This window comes from Syzygium oleosum, unplaced genomic scaffold (genome assembly GCF_021117445.2).
Source record: "Syzygium oleosum isolate NSW1041296 unplaced genomic scaffold, Sole_v2.1 Sole_v2.14, whole genome shotgun sequence".
NCBI classification, from domain to species: domain Eukaryota; kingdom Viridiplantae; phylum Streptophyta; class Magnoliopsida; order Myrtales; family Myrtaceae; genus Syzygium; species Syzygium oleosum.
In genome coordinates, this window is record NW_026607498.1 from 3396367 (window position 1) to 3416808 (window position 20442).

Genomic DNA, 20442 nt, shown 5'->3' on the forward strand with positions numbered 1-20442 from the left:
TCGGCGAGCCTGCTGGCGAAGGCAGGTGAGATGGTTGTGGAGGGGCGAGAGAGGAGGCAGAGGTGCTGAGGGAGGGAGGTGAGGTGGAGGAGTGATGGTGATGCAGATGTTCAGGGTTTCCTATGCCATGTTAATTGGTTTCGAAACAAATTCAGTGATGAGTTTCCGGTAATTTTGAGTTTATGACCTGAAACGGAACCCAAAAGCTCATTGTTTTAATTACTACCCCGACCGAAGTGAAACCTGCCTTGAAAAGACACGAAATTTTTTATTCGGGTCGGCTCGGTTTTGATTTCAGTTCGGATGTTCTTTTTGACTCTGCTAGTATACTTGAGTGTAAAATGTCAGGCTTTCACTGATGGTACAAAATTGAGTGCAAAATTAAGGTGGTTTTTCTCCCACGACTGATACAAGTAACTCTCTTAAAGAAGATGGAGGGTTAACCACCCAATCAGGATAGGATAGGACATCCTTCTCTGGTATTGCAAAACCACCAGATGGTTACTTCACAAGGGACAAATCTGAAATCCAAACTTGGAAGTGCTCTCGCTCCATTCATGTATCTTCGATACTCTGCCGATACTTCAATTACAGTTCAGGAAGACGCTATGCTCCAATATGGAACTCTTTGATCAGACCATCGGTGACGATGAGGATCACCACTCCATCCCACCATACTGATAAAAGAGATGCATGTCCTTGTAAACTGTTGCGGCATCCTTGCCGATACACAATGTTGGGCCCTGCCTACTCAACATTAGCTTGAGTTTGCTTTGCAGATTTCTTCTTTGGAAGTGCTCTCCACCCAATGTCATGCCAGCAGAATCTTCCTGGCAAGTTCATAGCTTCAACTGCTTGGTTAGCTATTTCGCGTGCTTCTTCCAATTTCTCCCCTTAGAAGTGGCCCAGAAGCACAACCTCCAGCTGCGGCGAAATTGGCATCTGATACGAAAGCAGTTCCAGCATGAAATGTTTTAACAGATGGATCTGATTCCAAACGAAATATCAACTCCTATATGTAAAAGGGAACACAGGAGGGTGAGTAAACCCAAGGAAATAAAATAGTGCTGAGATTATACATTTATTCAATCAATCAGCTATAGCAGTCTTTCAACCCATTCTCAATGTCAAGTTGTCAACAAATCATAGGGATTCTATTAAGTATAAACTTCAATATAACACAAAAAAAGGACTTAGGTTAAGTAACAAAGAAAAGGCTTAGAGGTTGGAGCATTTATGCCTTGGACGAAATCCCAATGCCATTACCAGATGTCTTCTCTATTCGATAGATTATGATCACTTATCTCTCACTGATAAACAATCATCTCAAACGTCAAAGCTACATGGGCCTCCATATTTTGTGATCATTTATATTAGTATCTTTAAGTTATTTTACAGCATACATCTGCTCACAAAACTTGAATTACCCTTTCAATCTCTAAAGGCATCTTTTCTGCATAATAATAGGATAATTTGGTACATCCAAAAATACCCAACACTCTGCACTATATTCACTATAAAACTCCATGTTCAAATTGAAGAAAATAGAGAACAGAGATCTTAGCCCAAGAAAAAGAAGACAGAGATTGCTAGTGAGCACTGAAGCAGAAGCATTTGTATAAGCAGCCAAAACTCAATACTTCAATACAAAAATGGCCATTATTGTTGAAGGCGGACTCTTGATAGCATCACAGATTCATAAATATATAATTGATAAAAGAAGTATCAGAAAATGTGGCATTCCGGATCTCCAAAATGCACTTTGTACTCAATTAGTTTAAGCATCCTAGATTTCTTCTCTATCATGAGTCCAGCATAGAGTATGCCAACAAACTTGCAACCTTCAACTGCCATCCCTTCAACAGTAGGGAGAATGATAAGCCGCATGACTAGAGATTGAAACTTTGGAGTCAAGATACGTGCTGGAGAGTACACACCCATTCCCCCAGTATTGGGCCTCGTATCCCCATCGCCAACTCGTTTATGGTCTTGAGCAGATTCAAGAGCAATGGCATTTTCCCCATCCACCAGTGCAAAGAAAGAAGCTTCCTCTCTTTCAAGATACTCCTGAACTATGACCTTGCAACCGGAAGAACCAAAAAGCTCTTCCACAAGCATTGAGTCAACAGCTTCATATGCTTCCTCCAGTGTCATGGCAACAGTAACTCCTTTCCCAGCAGCTAACCCATCGGAGTTTATAGCAATTGGTGCCCCCCTGCTCCAAGATGTATACCTTCGCTGCAGATGCATCTTTGAAAGTCTTATACTGCACCAATTATTCGTAAACATCATGAGGAAGTAAGCCTTTTCCATGAAGCATGCGACAGACATGAATAATTCAGCAAATGGCAAGATGCCGATTCCTTAGTTGTTCCATGCAATGGTCACCAACATCCAGTGGTATTTGGCATATCATAATCAATATTGTTTTCAGGGTAACATATTTTGGTTTGATGATAAGTCCGTAAACCAAATGGAGGAAAAGCTAATGCTACATGGACGACTATGAAACTACCTTGACTGTGGCAATGACATAGTTGTCACACAAATTGTTCATGAAGCTCTTGGAACCCTTTACAACAGTTGATGAAGGACCGAAGGTAGGGATCCCAGCCTTCAACTAAATTATTTACCGAACCTGCAACGAGAGGAGCCTCTGGTCCAACCATGACTGGTCCAATCTGCTGCTTCCGGAAAAAAAGAAATAACAGCCACACTATTGAGAATGTCAACCTGGAATGCAAGCAGCATCTCCCGAGCTAGAAATGCCGGCATTTCCCAGTGCACAGAAGATTGCGTCACATGACCGAGACTGTTGCAATGCAAAGCAAAGTGCATGTTCCCTTCCTCCACCGCCAATGACGAGCAACACCACTCTCTCTTGGGTAAAATATGAGGAAAATGATATAAATGAGTAACAGAAAACTTTAGAAATGTACAAATTACGAAAGGAAGGCAAATTATAAGTTTAAAATGCCCCTAAAACAAAACCATAAAGAGAATTGATGACAGTAAAACAAAAGCGAATCCTTGCAAACATAATTTTTCTCTTCACAGATGCTGTGTACCACTTAGATACCTATATAAACAAATTTTCTGGTCATATAACCACACACGATTAATTCACTATGTTAAAAACTATGAAAGATAAAAAATAAATGAAATGTCTGATATTGAAGGGAAACCAAAAGTAGAAATGTAACATAAGTACCCAAAGAAAGCCACGATTAGTATGACAAACAGGATTGGATTTCTCATAATAAGCTTAAGTTCCAACGTTAATAGCTGACAATCACATAGAGGAATGGCATTACCTCCTATGGATGATGCCAGTATAACCCGCCAATAGTCTACGAAGGTTGCACTGCTTTGCATCTATAGTTCCTAAAGAGTTTTCATTAGACAAGGTGAGCAAAACAAACTGAGCTGATGAGGAACATCAGACCGTAGTGAGGACAATCACCGGGAAATTTGAGATACGTGACACCAAAACAAAATACATACACAATGCAAACAAATACTAATCCCTGATCACAAAACCAAGAGCGCACCAGATTAAATCCACAAATATTGATAATCAACCCATCAAAAGTATAGGCACTTTGAGATGAATCAATGGAGACCGATGGCTCCGTTGTCCCTTTGACACATTCGAATATAACCCGAAAACCCAATCTGATCGAAGGCCAACATTGAGCATTCTTGAGGTGGTGAGACGAGCCCCAGCTAATCCTCATTTCAGGGATTTGTCCGTAATACCACGGACCAGAAAAGCGACAAGATTGAAAAACAGGGGCCTGATGAACTCCAGAGGTAGCTGTTGAGCTTCAGAGAAGCTGAAGTAGAAGAAGCCATACTCGCTCTTCCAAACCTTCGTTACCAAATTCTCCCACTGGCGATCTGGGTCGCCGGATGTGGTGTTCTCCAGCCTCCCTGTTGTCGAAAGGAAACAAGAACAGATAGATATTAAAACCTAAGAGGCTCTAGGCAAGAGCTGAAGCTGAAGGAAGAGGATCACTATGCTACCTTTTTTAAGTGTAAACTGCCAGTTGTATCTCTGTTTAGCATGACCAGTGGGGCAAAGTCGCTCATATATTTGCTGAAATTGATCACCCTTGGGTTCCTCAAGTAGTCTCAACTCTCAGGTCATTAAGATCAGAGTGAAGACCAAGAGGACGATCAATTCAAGCTTCTCCATAAATGCAAAGACGTAGATGAAGATGTTGACAAATTCTATTAGATTCAAGCTTGTAATCAAGTACCAAAGCATCATTAGCTTTATTTGATTAACATGGATACCATGACAAAGCATTGCATAATCATATGCGGCGAATCCAAGCATTTATACAGATATTGTAAGCATCCCGAAAAGCAATATGGGGCAAGGAGAAGGATTCTATTGTTACGCTGCATTGGATTTTCTTAACCGTATTGGGAGATTTCTGAAAGGATTGATTAGTGTCAAAAGCTACATAAAAAGAATTACCAGCCACATGATTTCCCCAAACTTGATGTAATTTACTAGTACTTTAAATGGAATTACTAACTTTGTTTTCTAATAATTTGCCAATTATCAACTCTTCTCATCTTTTACCAACTTTATTTTGCCTTTCTTACCGTAGCCTTAAATTCACCAATTCTAATACGAAATTACTAAACTTTATTTGAATGACTTACTGTCCTTTTTTTTTCGATTAAATTACCTTGGTTACCAGTTATCATTTGAATTGCTTATCGACATTTTTATTTATTATTTTAGTATCAACTTTTGTTTTCATTTACTAACTTATAAATTTATCAACGCTTACATGAACTTACCAGCCTTTGCTTTTATGATATCAGCTTTTATCCCATTGGGTCACTAACTAATAACTCTAATTTGAATTGCTTACTTGGTTTCTTTTAAATTTATTACCTTTCAATTTAGTTAACAACTTTTATTTGTCTTATTTATTGCCTCTTTTAATTTATCAACTCTTTTTAGAAACTGTCATTCTTAATTAGAGTGATTACCGCTTTTTCTCGATTAGGTTACCAACTAATTTTGTATTACCAACTCTTGCATGGATAAGTTACCGATATTTATTTGTTTTTCTCTAAGTTATTAACTCCTCTTATCTTTTACCAACTTTTATATGACCTTTCTTACCAATGCTAAATTTACCAACTATTACATAGAATAGCCAACATTTATTTCAGTGACTTATAAGATTTTCTTCAGTTAAATTACTGACTAGTTCTTGATTACCAACTCTAATTTGAGTTAACTGTTTATTTCGTTTGTTCTTAAATTACTAACTTTTGAGATCGTTTATCGTTTTTTATTTGTCTTATTAAATTATATTTTACATTTACCAAAATTTTTTGAAATTACCAATATAGGGATTACTGTGAATATTAATTCTTCTCTAATTATGTTACCAACTACCTTTTATCATCTTAAATTTAAGTTAGTTAACAATGTTTATTTTTTTAATCACCAAATTCTCTTATATGACAAGCACAAAACTTCTCTTATATTTGACCAATTTTTATTTGCCCTTTCACCAAGGGCCTAGATTGATAAACTATTTGCGATCCTATCTTCAATTAAGTTACAAGTTACACTTATATTTTTCCCTAGAATTTCCAAAAAAGTTAGTGGGGTTAATACCATGAAAAATCCCAAACTGGTATACCCGTGACAAATTTACCTCAAATTAATTTTTTGATCACAAAAAATCCCAAACTAAAGCATATGTGACAGATATACCTCCAACTATTATTTTGACACAAAAACCCATAAACTGGTATATTTGTGATAAACTTGCCATTAGTTAGTTTCCGTTAAATTGGATTAATATTGCGAAAAGTAATAAACTGACATACCTGGTATACCCATCAACTTACACATGTCATCCAATTTAGTAATTTGACGAGAAAATTTAATGAAACTAACGGAGGGCAAATTTGTCACAAGTGTACCAATTTGAGGTTAAGTATCAGTTTAGAATTTTTCGTGGTATTAAACCTGATTAGTTACTAACCAACTTTTTAGAACAACAAACTTTTCTATAAAGTTCACAATCTTCAATTAGATTGATTACTAACTTTTCTCCGATTACGTTAAACAATTAGTTTTCCATTAATATCTCTTGTTTGAGAAAGTAACCTTGTTTCTTTAAGGGAAAATGCCACAAAAAACCTCAAACTATGCCACTTGTGACACATTTATCCTGAACTTTTTTTGTGACACGAAAAATCTCAAACTATACCACTTGTGATAAATTTACCCTAAACTTTTATTTATGACACGAAAAACTCCAAATTATGCCACTTGTGACACATTTACCCCACAATACTTTGACGCATGGGCATTTTCATCTTTTTCCTTTTTCTTTTTTCCTTTCTTCACCGCCCTCACCGGCGGTGGGTTGGGCGAGGGCTGCCCTCGCTGGATTTGGCGAGGGCGACCCTCGCTGGCGTCGGGCGAGAGTCACCCTCGCCTGGGCGGGCGAGGGCAGCCTCGCCCGGTGGGTTGGGTGAGGGCTGCCCTCGTTGGATTTGGCGAGGGCAACCCTCGCTGGCGTCGGGTGAGGGTTGCCCACGCCTGGGCGGGCGAGGGCGACCCTCGTCGGCGTCGGGCGAGGGTTGCCCACACTTGGGCCGGCGAGGATGACCCTCGCTGGCGTTGGGCGAGGCTGCCCTCGCCCGCCTAGGTGAGGGCGACCCTCGCTCGACGCCGGTGAGGGTCGCCCTCACCAGATCCGGCAAGGGCAGCCTTTGCCCGACGCTGGCGAGGGTCGCCCTCGCCAGATCCGGCGAGGGCAGCCCTCGCCCAACCCACCGCCGGCGAGGACCGCCCTCGCTGGAGAAGAAAGAAAAAAAAAAGGAAAAAGAAAAAGACGAAAATGCCCGTGGGTCAAAGTATTGTGGGGTAAATATATCACAAGTGGCATAATTTGGGATTTTTCGTGTCATAAAAAAAGTTCAGGGTAAATTTATCACAAGTGGCATAGTTTGAAGTTTTTCGTGTAAAAAAAAAAGTTCAGGGTAATAATTTAGGGTTTTTGGTGGCATTTTCCCTTTCTTTAATTCACCAACTTCTCTTATCTTGGAGAAGAAGAATTTTCTTACCATACTTCTATGTTTATTTGCCCTCTATATCGACATCTTCAATCTACCAACTAACACAGAAAATTTGACTTGCCAACTTTGTTCCCGACAGTAATTCAACTCTTGTTAGCATTGATCGACCTCATTAAGCTGGTGCAAGCTTTGCTCCTACAAATAAATGACAATAGACAACTAAGCATTGGAAAAAAAGAAAACTAAGCATTGGGCTTGGCAGGTACGTCATCCTGGCAAACCACAAGGCAATTGCAAAGCTGATGGCTGGTTCCCTCTGGTCTACATATGCACTTCTGCGGCATCGCCCTGGCCCCGAATTCGTTCAAGAACTTGAGAAAGCACTGATAGCTCCCGTCATCTCCGCACGTGCCGTTGTAGGTCCTTGTTTTCCGGCAAAACTCAAGATCTCCTGAAAAATCAAATGAGGAAAGGGAAAAAAAAAAAAATCAAACCACAGAGGTTCTGTTGCAATCACACGAGAATTCCCCGTCCCGAGCCGCTACGTGTCGAGAAAATTATTCTTTTCGTCCATGTGCTTACAACAAGCTCTCTCTCATCGGCGAAGAGGGTGTATCTTTTTTTTTGTCAAAACGTAGGAAAAAAAATACGAAAGAAAGATATATTAGGACAAGGACATATCTACCTCTTGAGAGATCAACCAGATTCGAGACAAGAACAAAGTGCAAGCACAGAAAGGAGCACGGACTTCCTCATGATGTTTTTCCTTTTCTGGGGGCCTCCGGTAATGGCGTATGCTGTGTTATTGTGACAATTTGCCCTAGAACTCTGAAACGCTTGCGAAGCAGGGTTACATATAAAGGGCTTACGTGACAATTAATGGTAATTACAAGCACGATCTAGACAGAATATTTTATGAAAAGCAAGCGTTTATTTCCTTACCTGTTGGTTAATATTTCAGACGATGCTTTCTCAAGGGAAGGAATGAAACTCGTGGATTTTTCTAGATTCACCCGATCGTGGATGAGATTGATACGCGACCGACCCTGTTCTACATGAGATTCTGCCTCTTGGCTCTCTTCATTTCTCCTTTTTTTTTTTCTCGTTTTGTTTTGTTTTCTTTTCTGCCCGCACACTTGCTCAGACATGAACGAGCGTCTCTTTATTTCCTCACGCATGCCCCAATATGTCTCTTTGCTCTTCTCTTCAGGCCTCCCTGTCAAAATCCTATTTGCAATGGAACCAAATTGAAGATATCGATGCGAAGACTATTCACGTCGATTGCCGATCAAGTACTAGGTTGCTGAATTAATGCATGTTGACTGTTCATGTTTTTATGTGTAGTTTAATGTTTTGTAAACTACCAGGAACCTATCTGCTTGGAATGCTAGATATATTTATGAGTCATTTGACCAAATTAAAAAATTTGAGATTGAATTGACATGCGTGTAATAGTATTATGACTTTTTGGGTAATTATCCTCCAACTATTCTCGAATATCGGCTCTAGTTTTAGTTACTTACCAAGGTTTATTTCATTTTTTGTTGAGTTACTAACTTTTGATATCGTTTATCGATTTATATTTGTCTTACTTACTAACTTTTAAATTTATTAAGATTTTTTTAGAGATTACCAGCTAGATAAGCATGGATATTAATTTTTCTCCGACTATGTTTTAAACTACTTTTGCGTTACTATTTCTTATTTAAGTTAGCTACCCGATGATTATTTTTTGTATTTTAATCACCAATTTCTCTTATCTCAAACAAAAAAAAATCTGTTGTTTGATACCAGCTTACCTTTTTTACAAACACCTTCTATTTACTAACTATTATATAAGATTACCAACTTTTATTAAAGTGACTTGCCAACCTTTTTGTCAATTAAGTAACCCATTAGAAAGTTAGTAAATATAAATGTTGGTAACTAATTCAAATGAGTTAATAAGCTAGAATTAGTTGATAGCTTAATCAAAGAAAACTTGATAAGTTACTTATAGTAAAATTAGTAGTTTTACATAAGAGTTGTTAAATGTAAGGCATAGTTAAGAAAGATAAGTGATAGGAAAATTTAGGATCTAAAAGAAAAGTAAATTTGGTAAGAAATTGGATAACAGTTGGTACCTAAGACTAGTGGGTCAGTCACTCTAATAAATGATGGTATTTCCTAAAATGAGACGGTATATGTAAGATGTTGATAAGAAAGACAAATACAAGTTTTTAGACAATAAGAAAAGTTGGCAAGTTAAAAAAAATAAGAAACAACAGTAACTTAAAATGAGAGTGTTTCACTAGAAAATGCTCCCGCGGCGAAATATAATTCACCGAAAGTCGTTCTTCGATTCTTAATGAGAGGAGACTGGGTTCCGTGGCGATTCCGGACAGGAAATATCCAGGAAGACAAGGAAAAACTAGGAACTTTTACTTCGAACTTCGAACCGGACTATATGTACAAACCGTGCTGAAATTTAATCGACGACAAAGCTTGAAAATACAGCCGCACACTCGGGATAGAGATACACGCCAGAATTTAATCGACGACGCGAATCGGAAAGCTACAGCTAAGGAAAGATAAAGTGCGGAATATGAAAGTAAAGATAATTGAAAGATAACATGTTGTTTGATTTTGTCGGGGGTGGTCTCTCCAGTAGATGGCCAGTGATATTTATAATGGTTATGTAGTAACTGCTCTTTAGCGGTTTTCAACGGTTGTGCCCATGTTTTTCCATTCCGAAAATCTTGCCTTCATCTCCATGTGATGCCATGATCCTGCTTTCAAGATAACTGTCCCACGATCTTGTCTTGACGGTTTATTCGACTCCACTACGTTGGCGGTTGCTTCGATCCACTATGTTGATGGTTACTTCTTCTTTCTGCATCTCCAACCAGTCACAACCGTCGACTTCCTCTTAATGTCGAAAACTCTACAGTGATTTTCTGAGTAAACTCAAAACATAAAAGTTGTAGATCCACGAGTCTTAGTTCTTTTGGCCTTGGAATCAGGTCAATCTGATCTGTCTTGAAGAAGTTATGACCATTTTCCCGAACTAGCGCAGAACTGAAATTTCATCGAGGTCCTCGACAAGATGAAGTCACGACCGTCGACTTCCTTTAACCTCGATGGCTTATATAGTGATTTTCTGAGAAAACTCAAAACATAAAAGTTGTAGATCCAGGAGTCTTCGTTCTTTTGGCTTTGGAATCAGGTCAATCCGATCTGTCTCCAAGAAGTTATGGCCATTTTCCCGAATTAGCGCAGAACTGAAATTTCGTTGATGAAGTCGTGACCAGTCTTGTCAATAATACCCAAAAATTGATCATTTTTGGGTGTAAATATATACACATGACACATGTCAGAGACATGTGTCCCTTATGTTGGCAACTTAATGATATTTGCTTCCACGTTACCTCAAGTCTCCGCCATGTGTCCCTTGATGACCTTTGGCACAAACGAACCATGTCGACAAGTTCGCCATTTTTTGGTGTAAACAGAGAGTTAGTAATCCAATATTACGTGGTAAATCACACTAATTTATATCGGTAAACTCTACGAAGATAGTAAAGTTTTGACGTGTTGCTAACCAAAGCAAATAAAATTTGTTAACTTAATAAATTAAATAAAAGTTGGCAAGTTACCCAAACGAGACTAGGTAGCCCAATAAGTAGTTAGTAATTGAATCTGACAAAAGTTAGTCAGTCATTCTAATTTAGATCGATAAATTCATACAAGATCTAGTAAATCCGAAATGTCTGTAACTTATGCAAATAAAAATTGGTAAGTTAGTACAAAATTGGTAAATTATCCATTATAAAAAGTTAAAAAATGCTAGTAAGTTACATACTCGCCAGAAATTATTTTCATTTTAATTGCCGCAGTGCTCTCCCACATCATGTTCTTGCCAGGAAAGTGGTTGGATATCGGTGGAAGTGCGTTAATTCATCTAGAGATTGGAATTAAAATTCGACAAACTAGATTGCAAAATTCATAATTCCGGCAACCACAGCTGGGCTTAACCCGGATTAAGATGCATGTAAAATGGACCCAAACACCAGTTCAAATCTTATTAAGCATCGATCGATCTCAACTGGTGCAAACTTGGCACCTACATATAAATGGCAATAGACAACTAAGCATTGGGTTTGGCAGGCACATAGTCCTGGCAAACCACAAGGCAATTGCAAAGCTGCCGGCTGGTTCCCTTTGTTGTGCAGATGCACTTCTGCGGCATCGCGCCGGCCCCGAAATCGCCCAAGAACTTGAGAACGCACTGCCATCCCCCGTCATCTCCGCACGCGCCATGGTACATCTTTTCTTTCCGACAAAATTTGAGATCTCCTGAAAAATCAAACGAAGAAAAGAAGAAAAAACCAAAATTAAATTGGAGAGGTTTTGTCGGCTAAGCGTCGCGACAATTATCCTTTTCGCCCATATACTTATCATGAGCTTTCATTTTGCAAAATGGGGAAATTAGATCTGTCTTTTATTCTGGATTTCAACCGCAATGCATGGAGATTGAAAAATTCGACATGACTCGAAATAAAGCAGAATACTGATAAGGAATTCCTTAGTTCTTTCCGCATGACCTGGTTCTATCAGCCAGATCTTTCATTATTTTTTTCTTTCAATGAAGAAAATCGAATTGTTGGATTACTTGACACAAGATATCTGACTGCTTCTGGGGATGTAGTTGTAGATATGTCTTAGTGGGTCGTTGGCTCTTTGAGATAAAAAATGATAGACATACCTTTCGAGAGATCAACCAGATTGGAGATAAGAACCAGTGCGAGCAGAGAAAGGAGTACGGACTTCCTCATGATGTTTTTTCTTTCGCGGGGCCTCTCCGGATATAGCGTATGCTGTGTGATTGTGACAATTTGCCCTAGAATTCTAAAATGTTGGTGAAACGAGACAGGTACATATAAGAGCTCACGTGACATTAATGGGAGTGGCTGAAATTTATGTTGTTACCTATTTTTTAATATTTAAGACTTTTCTTTCTTAGGGGAAGTATTAAATTCCTTGAATTTTTCTATAGAATCACATGAGATTGATGCGCGAGTGACCCTATCTTCGGTGACAGTTGAGAAATAATAAAGAGGAAGAGAGAATTGTGGAATTTCTGTATATTTCGATGTATATATTAATAAATAATACATCAACCTTAGATAGCTATTTAAAGATAATATCTCAATCAATAAATGCACAATTAAAAGGAGGTATATGTGCAGTACACGTACAAGGTGCAATATAAGTGCAATCTTGAGAGGTACATATAATCAACAGAATTACCAAAATATTTTTAATAATGAAAATTATCCTAAAGAAATCCCTAATTATCTTTAATAGTGACAACACACTTGTTTCAATCGTCGCACATGATAAATAGTACTTAAATCAATTGTCATTACAAAGGGTCATCTTCCCAATCAATCCACATTTATCGGCATATCAAAGACAAAATTCTATGCTGATTTCCTCCCAGATTTAAGAGACTCGTGCAACTTGGTTCCAATCGTTGGTGATGTGCGTCAAAGACCATTGCATTGAAAGTATCTGGCTATAACTTCTTTTTTTCCAGCAAATATATTTCATTTCCTATCTTTTTGATAAGAATAACCAGAATACTGCAAAAGATGCTTATTGAAGCTCTCATTGATGTATCCTCCTTTGTGACTCATGCCTTCAACGCTTGCATTTCCTTTTAGACGATTCTTCGCAGAAGCGTTTTCTTTTTCAACTTTAACTGATCTGTATAAGTTCATGGACATCGTGCTTCTCGTCGCTCCCGCATCACGTCACGCCTTCTTATTTTTCTCCCTTCGTATTAACTAGTTACCGCTTTCCCGGCTACTTTTGTGCATATTAGTCGCATAATTTAAGAAATTATTTTATTTTACATTCTACACTTTTATTTCACATCAATTAGTTAGCCACCAAATTCATCCACCGATCCATATAATTCATCCGCTTCGACATCGTAAATGCTTCGGTATTCTCTCTAGCATTCCCATAGATCGCAATTTAAAGTATGTTTAATGCATTAAAATTTATTAACTTACACCAAAAACTGTCTCTTGAACATTAGATGCATTCAATTTAAGGAAAAAGATTCCTTTTTCAAAATAAATTTTTAATAGTCTTTCAAAGAAAAGTAAAATTTACAGGAAAATCTCTTGAAAGTTTCTATCTAATTACAAACATCTGATTATATTGTGATAAAAGTTTCAATATAATTAGAAAATAGTTAATTATATTGAGATGTATGAATAGAGGAATAGACTATGTACACCGACTATGTGATAGAGATGAAAGTTTTCTTTTACAAGAAAATTTCGGGAGAAGAATATCATGAGCATCGTATATATCTAATTATATTGAAAGTGCTTAGCAGTAAAATTGACTCCATGAGAATGAAATTACATTTATGTTTACAAATTCAAGTAAAATTGACTATGTCGTAGAAAGAAAATACAGATGAAACATCTACACAATAATAGAGGAGAACAATTGATTTTGTTGCGTGCAATAAAATTTGTAGTAGAATAGACTAACGTTATACGAGACACAATATAAGGAATTAGAACAATTTATAACAGTACTGTACTGTTGACACCTAATTTTGCCCGTCTCGTTAAATCGATGCCTAAATTGTAAGTGGGCCAAATTGAGGTAAAAGGGAGACAATGAGTTCAAAAAATTTTAAAAAAAATTGTTAATTAAAAAAAGTAAAAAATTAATTAATTAAAAAAAAAAGGAGGGGGATCGGTCGGGCCTATTTGGTCCCGCCCGATAGGGCCAGCCCTCTTTTTTTCATTTTTTTTCTCTGAGCCCAACCCGTTTATTTTTTACCTCTTTGTCAGTTTGTTCTTTTCGACCCACTTTTGGCCTATTTTTTGCTTGGCTTCCCCGGCCCAACCTGGCCTGTCTTCTAGCCTTCAGCCCAGCCCCTCGGCCACTCCTTCCTCTCACGCTCACGCTCAGCCGGACGGGACAAACAGGAACGACAAAAACGCTCTGCGCGAGGAAGATGTCGATCGTGATTTCAGAAGGGAGGAAGTGTCGTGCGGTGCTGCAACCTAGCCACGCAAGGACCAAGAAGACTTGCAGCCATTTTAGCCAAAAACGGACCTGATTTAGTCCCAAGTAAAAGACCGGCTGTTTGCACATACAGAAACAGAGAAAGCACACTGATCCGATGGTGCCTCTGAGCTCGAAATGGAAGGCTAGGGTGGTTGACATGGTTGACCAATGAAGGCTATTGATGGTCGAGACAAAAGCTGGGTTCAATTTTAAAAAGATAGAGAGGGGGTCCAGAAGAGAAGGGGAGAAAAAAGGGAGAAGAGAGACCAGAGGAGACAGAGTGGAACGAGAGAAAATGGAGAAAAGAGAGGGGTTTTGAAGAGGAAAGCGCTTCGGTTCCTCTTTCTGGGAGGATCGCCGGCAAATTTCCTCCCCCTTCCAGTCACTTCTTTGCTAACGCCTCCCGCCATAGTTTCCGATTGCCTCGATCGAAGACCATCCGGCCTCCTAATCCGCCCGAGACCAAGTCGCTGCGAAACCAAGCCCTAGCTGCAGCGAAGGGACGAGCTCAGCCTCATCCTTCGTTGACTTCGCCCACTTTCTGCCCTTCCCGAACCAGGTAACTCCTCCATTTCATGCTCTGTTTCGTCCTGTTTTTTTTTAACTCGAAAACGTTAAACCAAACTAGTGATTTTTAGAGCAAGTCGAGCGAAACCGAAACAAGTCTATCATGATTTGGGAGAGATTAAGGGCCAAGACATTGTGTTTGGACTGAGAATTGCTTTAAAAGTGTCTCTGGAATGCATACTTTTTGACGCATGCCGACTGTTCGCTGAAATGTCCGAACGAAATATCACATGCACAGAGCACCAAAGTCGATCTTGGAGTTTTTGAGTGAGACATTGAAACATGGCTATTTAGAGTTTTATGTATCACGTTTGAGTCAAAAGCCATACTAAATCTCAACCTTAAACCTTTGTTTGAGCTTGTCCACCTTCTGTTTGGTGAGGTGTCCGAGTAAAGGCCAAACCGAAAATAAACATGAAATCAGTTTATAAAATCTTCGGTATACGTCTTATTCATTTTTAAGGTTGATGTTTTGGTGACTGACTCCATAATTTCGTGTGATTTTGTGACATGAAAATCGTCTTCCCGAGTCGGCCATGGACGAACACGCTTTTGCCGGAAAACCCGTTCCCTATGCCAAAGAAGCCCGCGGTTTGAGGCTGCCTCAGTTACTCTCATGTCCCGCCGTTTTCATATGCGTATATACATTTATTATGATGAATCGGTTTCCGTCTCGAAATGTTTTAATGTTTTAACGTCGCCGAGGTTATCACGGCGATAGCCGGAGTACTTGGCTACGGGAGTGTGGTGGTCGACGGGAATGAGCCGATGACGGCCGTTGGCGTCGACGGAAAATGTTGAGGGCCGTGGAAGGTTCGCTCCGGCGAGGCATGAAGGTGAAGAGCCCTCGGCGTGGTCTCAGTGAGCTCTCGGTGACTCCATGAGGAAGAAGGACGTGCATGGAAAAAGTACGTAGGGGAGGAAAAAGCAATAAAAAATAGAAAAGAAGAAAAAAAGAAAAAAGAAAATCAAAAGAAAGGAATGAAAAATAGAAAGGGGGTGGGGAATGGGGGGTCCCGGGTCATGTGTCGGGCGGATCGGGTCAGGGGACCCGGTCCGGAATTATTATATTATTAAAAATATTAAAATATTAAAAAATATTAAAAAATTCAAAAAATATTAAAAATTACAAAAAATTCGAAAATGTTTAAAAAACCCAAAAATATAAAAAAAATCTAAAGAAAACATTAAAAAATTCAGAAAATTCAATAACATTAAAAAATTAGGAAAAAATTCGAAAAATTCCAAAAAAATCCAGAAAATTAGGAAATGTCCAGAAATCAGTTTTGGGCTTAATTTCACTAGATTTTAGGTTAAAAGCTAAAAAAAAATGAAAAATAAGAAAAACCCCTTAAAAAATTCTCAAAAATCGAATAAGCCATTAGGGCTTTTGATTGTCTTTTCCTTTCTAGAGACGATGCTAAGTCGCTGATTGTTTATTTTCTTTATGACTATCTAGTTGCGCACTTTTAATACATTGATTGTTATTTTCTATTTTTAGAACGGTTAGGTGGAATCGTAACTTTTTCGATAGGCTGTCCGGTACGTTAGTTTGCGAGTGATCAAGTTTAGGTGCCGAAAGGGCACTAGTAGATCGCTAGTGTAATCAAGTCCTCGAATTTTGAAATCTCTGATTTTTGCACGTATCGAGACAACATTTCTGCGTCTCAATTAGGGTTTCTAGCCGACCCCTGATCATGGCTAGTGGCGACTCCAATCGAATGTATAAATTAGACAATTCTCGTCGCGTGAGGTATGAGGCTCGGGAGTGCCTCGGTCCTTGACAAATACCTCTTGGCCTAAACCCGATCGGTCCGGGGAGGTCGCGACATGTACACAATGTATTATGTTTCGGAAAAATTATAGATAATTATTATCGTGAGTCAATATAAATGTAGTAAAATAAAATATTATTGTTAATTTTACTTAATTAAAGATTGATAATAGCTTAAAAATTTCGACTAATAGTGTCAAATTAAAAAGAGAATTAGTCCACAATAAACTTAATTATAGTAAAACAAGACATATTAAGGCATGTTATCTAATAAATAATATATATTGTTTTTGTGTGATATTTTCTTTAACTATATAAATTTCATGGCTATTGTCCTCATTATAACTCTAAAAAATATACTATTATATTTTCAAATGAGTTGAATGTGAAAAAGTAGAAGAGGAGTTTTTCAAGAAATTTTGAAATATAAAATCCATGCAAAGCATGCACATATACACTAGTTAATTTATGATTCTTCAATATGCTTTGTGGAGTGAACATGTCGGGGGAAGCATCGCAGAATTCCAATACTTTCATAATGGATAGATCGAAAAGAGAGCTTGTAACTTGAGTTCATTGGCATCTTAATATTATTCACATCCACTAAAAAATTTAAGCCATTGAGTTATGTGCCAACCGGAAATTATAAATTTCTTTTGTAAGCTCAAAACATCTAATGCGAGACTTCTTTTTTTGACACCACTCGTGCGTGCACTTAACATTCACTCCCATACATATAGGTCTGCCGCACTGGGTCAACTCCCCCTTAATCCAAGTTCAATGTTCTTTTGCATCAACAAATCTCAACCAAATTTCTGATCATCACCAACAGATGCAAACGCGCCTTTCTCCAATGGTCTCCTTCTGGACCAAACCGTGATAGCAAATAGCACTCGGCAATCCTGAAGATGCATAAGATTCCATGTTGAATCCAGGATACTACACATTGGGGGTTCACCAATCAATTATGCTATGATCCTATTGTTGGAAGGAAGCACTGCAGAAGTGCAATACCTTCATAATGGTGAGATCTAAGGCAGAGCTCATAACTTGAATCCATTGGCAATCTAGTTACTTTTACTAAAAGCACTTGAACAATTGAGTTATGGGCTGACTAGGTATTATCAACTGTTTCTTTTAGCTCTAGGCATCTAGTTGGACCCATCTGATGTGATTTTGCAAGAGCTTCCTCTGTTCCATTTTCTCCCACTATGAGCCAAAATCGCCTCAATGCTAGCTTAACTTGCATAAGATAAGCATCAATTAGAACATATCTTTCAGGCTCCAAATAATTGCACTTATTTATTTAGCACCACATGATGAAGAACAGAGCAAAAGTCAGATATCAGATTTTCACTCGACAACGAAGCTAGATATATTGTATAATATCTCATCCTTCACATGCAATTCACCAACCGCCACTAAATGTATTCAACTTCAGGTCCTAATCCTAAAGCTTGTACTCATGCAAAAGCTTCGTACTACCATAATACGGACGGACTATTTAGCTAAATCATGTTCCTATATCAAAGAGCAGAACGTTGCTGCATTGAGAGCCGCAATATCCGTCATTAAGCAAGAAGAAAATTCAATTTCGAGACGATTCAGTGAAAAAAAGAAGAAATACATAGCTCGCTGACAAACGATTCAAATGCGATGAGAGAGAGAGAGAGAGAGAGAGAGAGAGAGAGAGAGAGAGAGAGAGAGAGAGAGAGAGAGAGAGAGAGAGAGAGGATAATTAGGGTGGGCTGGACAAAATGCAAAGATTAGGGGCAAGTCATTTGTCTACTTCTAAATTGCATCAGTGTTGCGCTTTCCACATAACGTCTTTCATTGCGGTTCCGGATTGATCGCAGCTCCAGAGTTACGGAAGCAGCTTCCTAAAATCGCGATTGACAAAGGGTAGGCATATCCACACTTTGTTGTAGTCTAACATAGACAAGCAATAGCAAGGTAATCATGAAAGTCATGGACAAACAAATGGAAGGTTGAATCACGTACGAGGAAGTCAAAAGTTGAGTAATAGTCGTTTCATTTAGAAATTAAATTGTTAAGAGTAAAATATATTCTATGTTTTATAACTTCATACTCCCTTTCATAAGGAGGTTGATATAATGAGGAAAGCCTAAAGCATGCGAACCTAATATTTGCGGCTTGTGACGAAGGATCATTGAAATTCCAGAAATATTAAAAAAAATACGTGAAAGGAGAATATGAAGAATCGAACTTAAGACATGGGACTCTGAGATATGTTTGTGTTTTGGGCAAAGCCTCGATACCATGACGAATGCTAAAAAGTTGGGTGTTTTAATACGCATCACGGTATTGAATTCGAAAGGTATTTACATTACAAGAGATGATTATGAAACATGCCTCATTTGATCTATAATCTTTCTCTATTACTCTAGTGTTGAGTCAATCCTTTGAAGAATTCTTTGTTCTTTGTTGTTCATGGTGTATGTTAGCCCAGTCCCTCACCATGGAATCAATTGATTGGAAAGGACATCAAAATTCTACTTAGTGTACTAATCTAATGTACATATGACTAGTAGATTATATTCAACGTAAAATATACCAATTATACGAACTAATCTTAATTCCCTTGAATGTTATTTTGTCTTTAATTTCTTTCTTCTCCATTGCGAAAATCATGTCGACTGGGAAGAAAGAGTCCGCATTTTTCCTGATTTAAAAACTTGTCAACATTAAATTTTTCTCCCTCTGAAAGCGACCACCACGTGGCACCAACCCAGTAACCGGTCGAGGATCAACGTCTTAAATCCTGTTTATGTCCAGCTGATGGCGATACCCACGTGGACGTCTTCCATCTCTTTTGAAATATAAGGATTCGAAAACGAAATCGAAATCGAATCCATGGAAAAAATCGAACCATTGTCGTGCAACTTCTCGTATGGCCAAAATTTTCGTCCTCAATCGCCGACAATTAATAATTATTAACGCTTATTACATCCAATGGGCATCGAGTTTGCTGCTTTTTTAGGCAAAATTTGGGACAAACTCGAGTAAAGACAAAGCGAGCGTAGATGCTCAGGATCTGAACTTTTGCCATCAACGTGTTTAACGATGCCCGCAAATTCAGCCTGTGAAGAAACCCTAATTCTCGCCATTCATTACGTGGGAGCTGTTCTTTTCCTTCAAAAAACTCGACCCATAATTGATAAATTAATTCTGAGGTGACGGTGGAAGGAAGATCTTCAACGGTCCATAACCTCCATTAACGGCTGCATCAACGAACGTGTCTCGCTTTCGTGACGTGGGTCTTTCTCTGTTTGTCTCTACTGGATGCTGCAGCGAGTCCGTAAAACCAGGTGACTCCGTAGAAACCCTAGACCGAATCATTCGCGACAGGATCGCATGATTTCATGGGGAGTACGTGCGGCCGCATCGATAACTTACTTCTCTTTCTCACTATTTTCTAATTCGGATACAATCGTACAATCAGGTGATATGATGAGTTAATTCTCGCAATACACCACATCAACATATTATTGATGCGATGACCGGACATTTCAGCTCTGGAGATTATCGAATTTACTGCGACCCTCGCTTGTAGTAACTTGATCAATTAATAAATTCGAGCGCCACTCTCTTTTTCCCCCTAAGATACGCGGGCCTATTTCTCCTAATTAATCAATTGGAGGAACGTGCTGGCCGAAAGAAATTATTGGTAAATGTCAGCTTTGATCGTCTGCGTGAGGACGTTGGGCAACATTATAAACGAAGCAGTCTCTATCGAGCGGGGCAAAATTTATTCAAGTGGATAACTGCTTTTTAGACTTAGTCGCTTGGACGGACCCCGAAATTTGTATGCCCGGACAAATTTGAGGACGTTGGATGTCCAATCAGAGAGATTTCCGCTCCATCACCTCCAAAAATTTGACAATAAACAATTTGGGTCATGGTCTTGTCAATTTGCATGTGCACAAGTTTCA

The 20442-nt window shown here is 38.6% G+C and overlaps 1 protein-coding gene and 1 pseudogene across 1 annotated transcript; both read right to left on the reverse strand.

Annotated features, from left to right (window-relative positions):
- Nucleotides 1-330: 330 nt before the first annotated feature.
- LOC115690506 (phosphoribosylamine--glycine ligase, chloroplastic-like) lies at nt 331-3833 on the reverse strand (annotated as a pseudogene).
- Nucleotides 3834-11106: 7273 nt separating this feature from the next.
- Nucleotides 11107-11933, reverse strand: LOC115690492 (putative defensin-like protein 244). The gene is made up of 2 exons (XM_030616839.2): nt 11813-11933; nt 11107-11403 (listed from the first exon to the last, which is right to left on the reverse strand). The coding sequence occupies exons 1-2, from the start codon at nt 11880-11882 to the stop codon at nt 11195-11197; spliced, it is 279 nt and encodes a 92-aa protein (XP_030472699.1). The 5' UTR covers nt 11883-11933; the 3' UTR covers nt 11107-11194.
- Nucleotides 11934-20442: the final 8509 nt, after the last annotated feature.